Source organism: Ceratina calcarata, unplaced genomic scaffold (genome assembly GCF_001652005.2).
Source record: "Ceratina calcarata isolate Rehan_Ccalc_2016 unplaced genomic scaffold, ASM165200v1 scaffold272.2, whole genome shotgun sequence".
In the NCBI taxonomy this organism is placed as follows: Eukaryota; Metazoa; Arthropoda; class Insecta; order Hymenoptera; family Apidae; genus Ceratina; species Ceratina calcarata.
This window is the reverse complement of record NW_017149416.1, coordinates 79,823-90,923: the sequence shown is the minus strand read 5'-3', so window position 1 is coordinate 90,923 and position 11,101 is coordinate 79,823. Positions and strand designations below refer to the sequence as shown.

The 11,101-nt window shown below is 39.4% G+C and overlaps 4 protein-coding genes across 5 annotated transcripts; 3 read left to right on the top strand and 1 right to left on the bottom strand.

Annotated features, from left to right (window-relative positions):
- Positions 1-37: 37 nt before the first annotated feature.
- On the bottom strand, positions 38-2,537 carry LOC108623530 (minor histocompatibility antigen H13). Its single transcript, XM_018022091.2, has 6 exons — positions 2,252-2,537; positions 1,910-2,020; positions 1,743-1,825; positions 1,495-1,669; positions 936-1,429; positions 38-865 (listed from the first exon to the last, which is right to left on the bottom strand). Exons 1-6 carry the CDS (start codon positions 2,441-2,443, stop codon positions 787-789), a joined length of 1,134 nt encoding a protein of 377 aa, XP_017877580.1. The 5' UTR covers positions 2,444-2,537; the 3' UTR covers positions 38-786.
- Positions 2,538-3,022: 485 nt separating this feature from the next.
- On the top strand, positions 3,023-4,465 carry RfC38 (replication factor C subunit RfC38). Its single transcript, XM_018022092.2, has 5 exons — positions 3,023-3,112; positions 3,234-3,371; positions 3,430-3,595; positions 3,669-3,987; positions 4,063-4,465. The coding sequence occupies exons 1-5, from the start codon at positions 3,026-3,028 to the stop codon at positions 4,418-4,420; spliced, it is 1,068 nt and encodes a 355-aa protein (XP_017877581.1). The 5' UTR covers positions 3,023-3,025; the 3' UTR covers positions 4,421-4,465.
- A 248-nt stretch (positions 4,466-4,713) lies between these two features.
- Positions 4,714-8,453, top strand: LOC108623528 (zinc finger protein 85). 2 transcript variants are annotated; one of them, XM_026812383.1, is made up of 3 exons: positions 4,714-4,988; positions 5,290-6,210; positions 6,280-8,453. In XM_026812383.1, exons 2-3 carry the CDS (start codon positions 5,560-5,562, stop codon positions 7,942-7,944), a joined length of 2,316 nt encoding a protein of 771 aa, XP_026668184.1. In that variant the 5' UTR covers positions 4,714-4,988; positions 5,290-5,559; the 3' UTR covers positions 7,945-8,453. The 2 variants fall into 2 exon arrangements, with proteins under 2 accessions (XP_026668184.1, XP_017877578.1); XM_018022089.2 differs by having other exon boundaries at positions 4,714-6,210.
- An 86-nt stretch (positions 8,454-8,539) lies between these two features.
- Positions 8,540-10,850, top strand: LOC108623529 (ADP-dependent glucokinase). The gene is made up of 5 exons (XM_018022090.2): positions 8,540-9,097; positions 9,245-9,532; positions 9,606-9,742; positions 9,816-10,267; positions 10,352-10,850. The coding sequence occupies exons 1-5, from the start codon at positions 8,685-8,687 to the stop codon at positions 10,595-10,597; spliced, it is 1,536 nt and encodes a 511-aa protein (XP_017877579.1). The 5' UTR covers positions 8,540-8,684; the 3' UTR covers positions 10,598-10,850.
- The last annotated feature ends 251 nt before the right edge of the window (positions 10,851-11,101 follow it).

Genomic DNA, 11,101 nt, shown 5'->3' with positions numbered 1-11,101 from the left:
TTTCCAGAAGAGCGATGAGTAATTTTCACAAATTGCATAAATGAAAAAATCTAATTTTATTTTACCCTCGAGAGACTTTTATAAATTGTCCTAACTATACATATTTTACAAAATTCACTCTTTTGATAAATTATTACAACGTATAATTACACGTAGAAAAGTTGTATAAACTCATGGAAAAAATCGTAATTTGTTAAAATTGTGCACGTGGAAAGTAATGTATTCGTTTTTAATGATTAAAGTAGTACATAGCTCGGATGATGAATCACACATACGATGCGTCCGAACTCTATGTGTAAATAATCAAAGAAGACTAAATTTTACACGGAAATGGAAGAAGTCAACCTAATGTTTCTTTAATTACACTGCACCGATTACGAAGCGGCTAAATATTTATGTACCCTTTACTTAAAAAGAACGGACAAGGAAAAATAGTTTATTTATAAGGCAGTACTAATTTCGCTTTCGAGTAATCCTATAAATTACTGATATTAATCTTATTACGTGTACTGACATTTAAGAAAAGCAAAATGAATTCGGAATAATAACAATTGGGAGTTGAACTTTCCACGATATATCACGAAAGAAAAATCGAACGTAAGATCACGTCTTACGTTGTACGTGTAAGACAGAATTGTTCGTGTCACTGAGACGTTTCAATTTTATGATTGTACGAGTTGAGCATAAGACAAACTATTGTTTCGTTCTCCTATTCATGATGAATTAAAAATGACACCAGCATAATAGTAATGCTGAGATTTGTATTACGTCGCTTAAGTGCTAATATTATGATTCTTTTTTCGTCTCTGCTTGTGTTTGTGTCGCAGATTCTGCTTGTTTCGCGCTAGCTGGATGATCCTCGTACCTGAAAAATAACACGATTTACGATCTCGTCGTCTATAAGAGATTCGGCGAAGAAAGTATTTGACACGTACGAAAATAATGCCTTCAGATCTCCTTTGGCCAGTGCGAGAAGTAAAGGAGTTCCCAGGCAGGCGGGTACCAAGTACAGCAGAGCCGGTTGTGCGTGATTGAATAAATGCATGATGAGGATCGTCGCTAACAGGCCCATAAAATACGCGAAGAACGTCGAGTAAAAATAGACGTTTGTCTTCCTGCTCAAACTGTTGTCAAATCGCAACAAGAGAGCGATAAAAATTCCAGGCAAGACTATGTCACCCAAACCCAGCATCGCGAAATTGCTAGCGGTGAGACCCTTCTCCAATATATCTTGCGGGAACACCAGTTTAATCGGCACTTCGAACGATTTCGCGACGGTGACCATTACGTCAGTACCGAATACCCAGAATGCATCGTAAAACAATAGTCCGCAAAGTAGAATACATCCTGTTACGACGTTGTTCACGTGTAACAGTTCGACTCCGTTAATCGCGAACGCGATACCAAACAGATTATTGGCAATCCAATGCTGCAAAGGAAAATGAAAATAGAATACGTTCTTATTAAAAACAGATTTCGTTTTCACGTACTTACCTTTTTCAAGAGGTACCAAGCCCCGACAAGGGAGCAACATATTAAACAAACGATATCATGAAAATTGAATTTATAATTAATAATGTGCTCTGCCTTATCACCTTCGCCCCTGGTAAACTGTATGTGATACGGGGTTTTGGGAATCGCAGCAGGTACTAGCGATGAAATTAATGGACTGAAATCATAAATCATTTGAAAAATACTTATGACGATGGTGTATCATCGATAGAACTGAATATTATCTCTACCTAGTGAGGTGACACAGAGCCAAGATTCCTACGAAGAAAAAATATCCAGCTAACACTTGATTAACATAATCCTTAGCAAATACCTGGAAGAAAGTTACATCACGTTTAATCTTCTAAATTGGATTATAAAAATTCCTTGAGCGAACAGCTAGCAGAGTTCTTGTTACCTTATACAATACGTATAGCCCGACTAAGGCGAAGCTTGAAATAAAAGGAAATATAGCTGCTTCCTTGCAGGACATTGTTTCTGGTTGCTCTCCACTTTCTTTGCATTGTTGCTGCAAGATAGAAATGTTTAATCATTCAAAGTATCCCTTGTAGATCTTTTAATAACACGAGTATTGTCGAATTGTCAAAGTATCATCTCGACAATCATAGAAAATAGAGAGTTTGAACGCTCGGAAATGATCAGGGCTCGAAACGTTGGTCAGGATTAATTTATAGGAAAATTGATATCGTTCACGCGTACGCGCGAAACGTTTGCACATATGTCAAACCGCGTGACTAACCTGCTGCTCCTTATGGTGTCTTACAGCCCGATAACTGCCGAAGAATATGGGTAAAATGGCCATTACTATCAAACTCCCGTAGGCGAGGGCCATTCCCTCGGGTGTCGACACTATTCTGTCTCCCATTGCCTCAGTATTTTCCTTCAGATTCTCACTTGTTTGGGCAGCGAAATCGTTTACTTCGCTTGCCATCTTGGACCGATTAATCAGACTGATCAGACTGAAATCAGACTCCGCGCAGACGTCAGTCAGGCGAGAGAGAACAGTGACAAGAGTGACACGACTTCAAAAACGAAATCTTCGAAAAAATGAGTTAGAGGTGGATAAATTCCGTTACATATTTTTTCAACGGCCCGGGATAGAAGTATATAAATAATATAACATAATATAATATAAATGTTAATTGTTATTTGCGTAAGGACTTCAGTATTTTTAATCAAATCGCAAGAGATTCATCTAAAGTGCTTAATATTGAACAGATTTAAAAATCGTGGATCCCGTTTGCAATCACAACATTATGAGAATTTGTTGTCTATCTTGTATTTACATATCTGACGCTTATATAGAATATCGCGCGCTTTTGAAGTCATGAGAAAGCCGAGAAAGCCGAAAGATTTATAAGTTACGAGAAACCACCGATATTGTTCTCGTTTAATTCGTAATTGCGTGTATACAAAGTACTGACTACAGTAAAAGGAATTCATAGAAGCTAAACGTATTGTTAGCTGTTATTGTACTGTAACATCATATTGAGAAATAACGTTCGAATAAAATATGAGCCTTTGGGTGGATAAATATCGTCCAACGACGCTTGGAAAACTAGATTATCACAAGGAACAGGCAGAGTACCTGAAAAATATGGTAATTGAACAGTTTAGAAATGAAACATCTATCAGAAATTGATGGGACAAGATGGGTTAGGCGGGAAAGCGCACCATTTACCGTATCACTCAAAGAAAATGTTTTTACACGATTTAATTAGGTGCAAAAAGGGGATTTTCCACATTTACTGGTTTACGGACCATCGGGAGCTGGAAAGAAAACTCGTATCATGTGCATCATAAAAGAGTTGTATGGGAACGGAGCAGAGAAATTAAAAACAGACACGATGACATTCGAGGTATTTTCTTTCTTATATTTCATTAGATTTTACGAATAACCGATTTATCTGTGCTCAGACACCATCCAAAAAGAAACTAGAAATCACAACGATAAGTAGCAATTATCATATTGAAGTAAATCCCAGTGATGTGGGTATATATGATAGGGTAGTGGTGATGGATTTGATCAAAATGATTGCTCAAACCCATCAGATTGATCCAAGTGGACAAAGAGAATTCAAGGGTAAATACTGTGCTGTGTTATTGGCATGCAGGTGGTAGATTCACAAAAATGTATTAAAGATCATGTTTATTAGTTGTGCTGCTGACAAACGTCGATCAGCTTACGAGAGACGCTCAGCATGCTCTTCGAAGAACGATGGAAAAGTATGTTGCCACGTGTAGATTGATACTGTGTGCAAACTCGACGTCGAAAGTTCTGCCAGCGATTAGATCGCGATGTCTAGCGATCAGGATTCCAGCACCGACGATATCGGACATAAAGAACATTTTACAATTGATTTGCAAACGCGAGGGTTTAACTTTGCCAGAGGAGCTTGCAGTTAGATTAGCGGAGGCCAGCGGTAGAAATCTTAGGCGAGCGATTTTGATGCTCGAGGCTTGCAAAGTTGAACAGTAAGAATCAAGGAGAACCACGTCTCTGCTAATTAAGAACATCAAGGATAATCTTCAAGCTGTTGTTGTTTTTAGATACCCGTTTACTGCCGATCAAAATATCACCGAGGCAGATTGGCAAGTGTATATTCGTAACACAGCCAGTATGATGGTCTGCGAACAGACACCGCAAAAGATTCATGCGATCAGGGAGAGACTTTATGAATTATTAACACACGCGATACCCTGCGAACTGATATTTAAAGGTCTTTTACAGGAGTGCATAAAAAATTGTGATCTTCAGTTAAAAATTGAAATTGCAACGATCGCAGCAGAGTATGAACATAAGATGCATAAGGGATCGAAAGCGATCTTTCATTTAGAGGCATTTGTCGCACGGTTTATGGCAATCTACAAAAAGTTTATCGATATGTCCCTCGAAGATTTTATGTGACACTTTTGTATTTTTATGTATTAAAATCCAAGTATTACCAATGAATTCTGTATAGTTGTTTTACCTAGTAATTGCAAGTAATATCCAAATCAAGAACTGTACTACAAATGAATAATACAATGTCTGTCGCATGATGCGATGAAAAAGCTACTAACTGAATTTGATAACGTGCGATGACAAATTATTTTTGTTAATTTAACTGCAACTAAACTATTCGTTATTCATTCGGGCTTCCTACGTCCGAACACATTTCGAGGGAATTCCTCTTACGTCGAATAAAATTTTATACCGTCTACGGAAATACTTTTTCTGTACTAACGTTTACAATTAATAATTTTTCAAAATTCATTAAACTGAATTAATTAAAAATTGGACCTCGCAGTAGACTGTCAAATCGCACTCTAAACACGGCAATGAGAATTCGCCGTAAACACGGCAAGCAAGAGTTTACAAATGTTCAGTGGGAATTAATTACTGAATTAAAAACCGGAGAAATGTGCAATTAACATACATAAAATGAAACAATTCTAACGCTTCTCCAATTCGTATTTTAAGAAATGAATGCGAGGTATTAATATCAGAATACGATCGATCTTACGTTGCATCTGTCAGGTTAAACGGCTGGATTGTTTTGTATTCAGATAAAATACTGTAGAGTTCGTTTAAATACTAATTTCATAGCGTAAAACATAACAGGAATAAATATATTTCGATTATATAAAAATGTGAATGAACTGTAATACAAATGTTCCATGCTTCGATTAATATGCAAACCTCTCGTTTCTTCTTGGTGCATTATTAAATATACTCTTCATATATTTGTGATCTTATACTTTTTTCAACTGTTGCACTTTGCATTTTGTTAACAGATACCAGAGGATTAAAAGGGCGGGCAATGGGCACATGGGAAATAAAAAGACATCAAATAAACTTGTCAATGACAGGAATCAGTATTACATTTGTAACACTGATGAGATAACTTTTTCCCATCGAGAGAGATACCTAATTTTCTACCTCTGAGAAAAGCATATATTTGTAAACTGTGAATTATGATTAACTGTTAAATAAGTAGCTTATTTTTATCAAACAAGTGTAATCTTATAGTTCGAACTGCTGAAGAGAGATTCATCATTGAAAACATGAATTCACTTTGCAATACAGCAGCCAGAAAGTTGCATTACAGGGGACAAGTTGATGTAATAGATATGCCGATAAAATTAGCTTGTGATTACAAGTATTTTCTCGTGTACGAGGACCAAGTATCGAGATTCATTGTATTGGAAGGTCTGCGTGAAAACACAGCGAACGAAGTAGCCGAGAGACTTCTAGAGGCATTGGCTATTATCGGAGCACCACAAGTCTTGCAGAGCAGAAATGGACGTAAATTTGCGGAAGAAGTCGTGCGTGAATTACGTCTATTGTGGAAAGATTTCATAATACTGCACGGAGATATGAGTGAAATTACTGAACAGGACAGAGACTTTAAGAACTTGGTTGAATCGTGGGTAGAGGAGAATCCAACAAAATCGTGGAAGCAAGCTTTAAAATATGTACAGATCCTCCAGAATACAACGTTTTGCTGTGCAGATGGAAAGGTACCTTATGACGCGGTGTTTGGAAGGAATGTACATGAAGAGTTTAAAAAACGAATGGTAGTTTCGAGAGAAACTATATGGACAGAGGAAGAATGGATTAATCTTTGCCTTAATCAAAAGAATAATATTAAGGCAGAAGATAATCAGCAGCCTGTCGAAAACTCAGTTTTTACAAACATCAAATACGAAGATAGTGTGAGTATAATGTTGTACGATGCAATTACACAATTACGCGTTATTAACTGTTACTCTTTGATTTATTAGTTAAATGACTCTGAGAGCGAAGACTCTTCGGATTTAACTCGCGAAGATAGCGACAAGGTGCAAATGGATGCTCCCGAATTTAATTTCGTGAACGTGAAAAGTGAACCCATAAACGCGCACACGGAAGATTCATTATACGAAGATGAATCCGGTACGGACGATAAAACACTAGAAGAGAACCAATCGGATTTGAAATGCAAAGTTTGCCAGAAACAATACATGAGGCCTGGTCATTTGAAAAACCATATGAAGACGCATAGAAAAAGGAAAACGTTCGAATGTAAACTGTGTAACAAAACGTTTCACGTCCAAAGTTTATACGAGAAGCACTTGCGGCAGTATCACGGACAAAATAAGTTATCCACATTGACCAGAAGCAGAAGAAGCAAAGAACCGGCGTTGGACACGAGAGCGTCTAAATTAAGATGTTCCTCGGATTCGAATCTCGATGAAACGAATGAATCTCGAAAGGAAAGGAGAAAACTGATAACGAATAATAGAACGATGAAAGTAAATGGAGAGTCCGCTCTGAAATGTTCATATTGCAATCAGAAGTTCAGCTTCCCTAGCGTATTGAAGAGACACATGCGATCGCACACTAACGAGAGACCCTACATTTGCGACGTCTGCAATAAAAGTTTCAAACAGTTGGGCCACCTTAGTCAGCATTCGTTGACGCACAAGGATTATCGGTCTTTCCATTGCGCCGTTTGCGGGATAAAGTTCGAATCTTTAGGGTCGTTAAAGATCCACGCTCAGTCGCACAAGGAGGGTTACGTCTCGAACACTAAAGACGCGTTCCGTCTGTACGAATGTGATAATTGCAAAAAAGTGTTCACGACTAAGAGCGTGTTGGAGCGGCATATATTAACCCACTCTCACGAACGACAGTTCCCGTGCTTGATCTGCGGGAAAAGGTTTAAGCAAGCGGGACATGTAAAATCTCACATGCTGGTGCACACTGGCGAACGTAAGTTCGAATGCTCGGTCTGCCAGAAGAGATTCAGCCTCTCGAATTCATTGAAGAAGCACATGTACGTGCACAACGGGGAGAAACCGTACCAGTGCGACGTGTGCGGCGCTCGGTTTCTTGAGAAGAGGAATCTTAACGGGCATCTGATGACTCACACGAACGAGCGCCCGTTCCGGTGCAAGATCTGCGGGAAACGCTACACGTTGGCGGACACGTTGCGCCGGCACATAAGCGCAGCGCACGAAGACGGCCGCACGTATCAATGCGAGATATGCGCAAAGATGTTTAAACAGCTCGCTCACCTGTCCGTTCACAAGAAGGTGCACAACGACGAGCGGCCGTTCCAGTGCCACTTGTGCGAAAAGAACTTTAAGCACAAGAACGTGCTCAAGTCTCATCTGGCCATTCACGCGAACGTTCGACCGTTCGAATGCGACGTGTGCAAGGCCACGTTCGTGAGGAAGACGAACTTGCAGACGCACATCGCATCGGCTCACATGAACGAGAGGCCGTACGTCTGCACGATCTGCGGGAAACGATTCAAACAGATCAGTCACTTGAACGGTCACGTGGTGGTGCACAGTAATCTGATGCCTTATCAATGCGATTTCTGTGATCGGCGATGTAACAGGCTCGATAATCTGAAGAAACATATGCGTCTTCATAAAAAGAACCAAGAACAGACGGTGTAAGGTAATTGCCGGCACCGTCGAGATCTATTTGTATTATCATGCATGCGTATCCTCCTTTAACGATCTGACATTTTTTAATCGAGCAAATTTTGTTTATAATCCCGTACAACTTACAAATTTGAAATATTTTTGTATCTCACCGAAGAAACGCGAAGTGTTTAAATGCTCTATTCTTTTGGAAGTAGTTTGATAAATGGTTTATTTTTAATAGAACGTCTCTGGTCATAAATGTATTAAAAATGGCAATGAAAATTCCAAAAGAATACAACATGACATTTCTCTTGTATTTTAACTATCCGTATGTGTACATAGTAATCTCAATCCAGTTGCAATCTAAAAATTTATAGTCACGATGGGTTGCTCTGAAATGAATTGTGTCTTTTAAAACTTTTTCTGTATTCTAAGATTTTAAGAATCTTACGTTCCCAGCGAAGTTGATTTACATCGCAGTAAAGGATTTGTCATTGTGTTATTTTCTAAATAAATATTATAATCTATTTTTGCCCTGATTCAAAGTATCCTAACTTATTTCGTTCTTCGCTCGTAATCACATTATTGATCTTTTTATTCCAAAAAAAAACGTTGCATAAGCGATCTGCGCGGATACATGTCCATTTGTGTGTCTCTTCTCGCATAGGAAGAAAAATCTGTAAACCTGTTTTGCTGGCAAGAAGTATTGCATATCGTGCCACATCGATTGGAGACAAACCATTTTAAAGAGCTTGCCACAATCAGCGCGAATGCCAGAGCGTGATTACAGCGCGCAGTGTTCTCGTTTGAGTTTGAGTCCGAGACTGACTCCGAGTTGGTCCGAGTGCGATATGGGGTACATTAGGGGTTTAAAATTCGGCACGGCGTTGACGGTACTAATAGTATCAGTCGCGATCTATTACAGAAATCCCGATTATGTTGTACATAAACGGTTGCAAGCTTTGCTCGATGGTTTGGAGAGGCTTGAGAACAGACATGTGATATCGTCGCGGCCAAAAGTAACAATAGGTTACGGTGTGTGCATCGACGTGTACGTGAACGTCAGAGACTTGCTGAGTTACTCTGACGAGGTCGGGAAGCCGGAGCATTTCAATAAAATTAATACGGAATTGGAATTACTGAAAAGTTTCGCCTACTTCTTTCGCCATGGAGCTGCTGCAGAGTAAATATTTATTTTTGATCTACTCGAATATTTACCGAACGTCTGCTCGTAATGCGATTAGCAGACTGCGGATTTTATGCATTTATACGAGAATGGTATATTAGGCTCGCGTCGAGTAATGTTAAAAATGTTGCTTTTAATTGTTAGAAGGTATATGGAAAATAGAACACTCTTCGACGAGCTCGTCGCCAAAGCTCGTTCGTTCGAGTCATCGTACTCTACCATCGGTGGCAATGCTGCAGTTATGGCTTTGCGGTTTGCCAGGGAAGGATGCGACGTAACGCTCGCAGCAAAACTGACCACGTCCCTTCATCAAATGATACCGCAAGTTATCAACGTCGTTGGGGGTGAAGTTAAAAGAGATGACATTCACTTAGTTATAGAATACAAGCACGAAGAGGTGTGGGGTCCATATACAAGCCCCAGAGCTAATAGGTACTGATACTTGGGAAACCTGTGAAACACCGCTTATCGAGATAGTCAGTGAACTATTAACAATATTCCTCAGGTACATTCTCCACAATGACGCTAATAATCCTAAACTTAGCTCTCTCGACGCGTTTGATGATTTTCTATCAACGCACGAGCCTAATCTACTTGTTGTTAGCGGTCTACAATTGATGGATAACTATCCATTGCCGATTGGTAACTGAAATTCCAATATTTCTGGATATCTTATGCGAATAATCGTGTTAACAAGATATTTGTTGGAACACAGATGAAAAGAAAAAACTTCTACAAAAAGTGAACAAGCAAATGTTGCAACCCGAGTCTACTAAGATTCACTTCGAGATGGCATCGTTCACAGAAGCAGAAGTCATTTATGAACTGTTCAATACGATCATACCGTTCACCGACAGTTTGGGGATGAACGAACAGGAAATAGCCATTTTGTATAAATCGTGGTATCACCACAACGGGAATAATTCATTCGTCGCGGACTCGATGCCACGGATAGCCACGGTTTTGGATCAGATGCGAACACTGTTCAAAATCGTGCGTTTTCAGAATACAGTGGTAGGACATCCTCGGTATCTTACGAGACTTCACGTACACACGTTGGCGTACCAAGCCATAATCACTGTGAAAGACTCGAAGTGGAAGAACACGATGGCTGCAGCAGCCAAAGCGTCGCTGACAGCCCATAGACACGTATGCGCGACAAGTCAAGTGAGTTCAACGAATGAATGAAGGCCACTTTCCGTTCGTACAAAACGTTTAAATCGATATACGCACGTTTCTTAACTATTTCAGATCGACGTTAGGAAAGCGACGCTGATACTGGACGAGAGTTTTTCTACGTCTGTAGTCAATGGTACTCGGATACCATTGGATATCAATAAACCAGTCTCCTGCTGGGATGAGATGTTGGAAGATCTGAATAAGAAGATAATTCATATTGAAGTATGCGTAGCGCCGGTGTTAGTATGCACCGAGGTGACTCAGACCGCTGGCAGTGGTGATAATATATCGAGCGCCAGTATCGTTATACAGATCTAATGTATCTCGACAATGAATTCCTATACCGTTCTCTGCTTTGACTCTCACACCAAACAAGATTAGATGTCGGTGCACATCAGCTTTGACAATTTTAGGTCTACGATTCATTCCATTAAGTATCATTCCAACGAGAAGCGCGCTCGCCACTGTCTCGCTCCGGGTTGTAAATACTGGAGTGCTTAAGGATGTATTGGCTATACAGTCAATCCCAAAAGTTTATGTACCTTAGAAAAACGCATTTCCTATAATTAAAAATAGTGCACTTTTGTTCAAATTTCGATATTTAATGAGTTACATATGATTATTTGGCATTTTATTGATGTTGACAAAATCCGACCATTCCAGCGTCGAAATGGCGAACTTTTGGAAAAAAATTTCGTTTTTCCTCAATAACTCCTAAACTCTTGGAGATACGGGAAAATTGCATAGGACCTTTCTTGTAGAAGACGACGAGATCTACAATTTCCATGTAAAAGTTTTTCGCTAGCATTAATAGTTTATGAG

Excerpts from the sequence above, each read along its gene's own strand:
- LOC108623529 (XM_018022090.2), top strand. The coding sequence starts at position 8,685 with ATGCCAGAGCGTGATTACAGCGCGCAGTGTTCTCGTTTGAGTTTGAGT. Across the intron at positions 9,533-9,605 it reads ACAAGCCCCAGAGCTAATAG|GTACATTCTCCACAATGACG; the intron begins GTACTGATACTT and ends AATATTCCTCAG. Across the intron at positions 9,743-9,815 it reads TAACTATCCATTGCCGATTG|ATGAAAAGAAAAAACTTCTA; the intron begins GTAACTGAAATT and ends GTTGGAACACAG.
- LOC108623530 (XM_018022091.2), bottom strand. The coding sequence starts at position 2,443 with ATGGCAAGCGAAGTAAACGATTTCGCTGCCCAAACAAGTGAGAATCTG. Across the intron at positions 2,021-2,251 it reads GACACCATAAGGAGCAGCAG|CAACAATGCAAAGAAAGTGG; the intron begins GTTAGTCACGCG and ends TCTATCTTGCAG. Across the intron at positions 1,826-1,909 it reads GGCTATACGTATTGTATAAG|GTATTTGCTAAGGATTATGT; the intron begins GTAACAAGAACT and ends ACTTTCTTCCAG.
- LOC108623528 (XM_026812383.1), top strand. The coding sequence starts at position 5,560 with ATGAATTCACTTTGCAATACAGCAGCCAGAAAGTTGCATTACAGGGGA. Across the intron at positions 6,211-6,279 it reads ACATCAAATACGAAGATAGT|TTAAATGACTCTGAGAGCGA; the intron begins GTGAGTATAATG and ends TTGATTTATTAG.
- RfC38 (XM_018022092.2), top strand. The coding sequence starts at position 3,026 with ATGAGCCTTTGGGTGGATAAATATCGTCCAACGACGCTTGGAAAACTA. Across the intron at positions 3,113-3,233 it reads CAGAGTACCTGAAAAATATG|GTGCAAAAAGGGGATTTTCC; the intron begins GTAATTGAACAG and ends CGATTTAATTAG. Across the intron at positions 3,988-4,062 it reads GAGGCTTGCAAAGTTGAACA|ATACCCGTTTACTGCCGATC; the intron begins GTAAGAATCAAG and ends TGTTGTTTTTAG.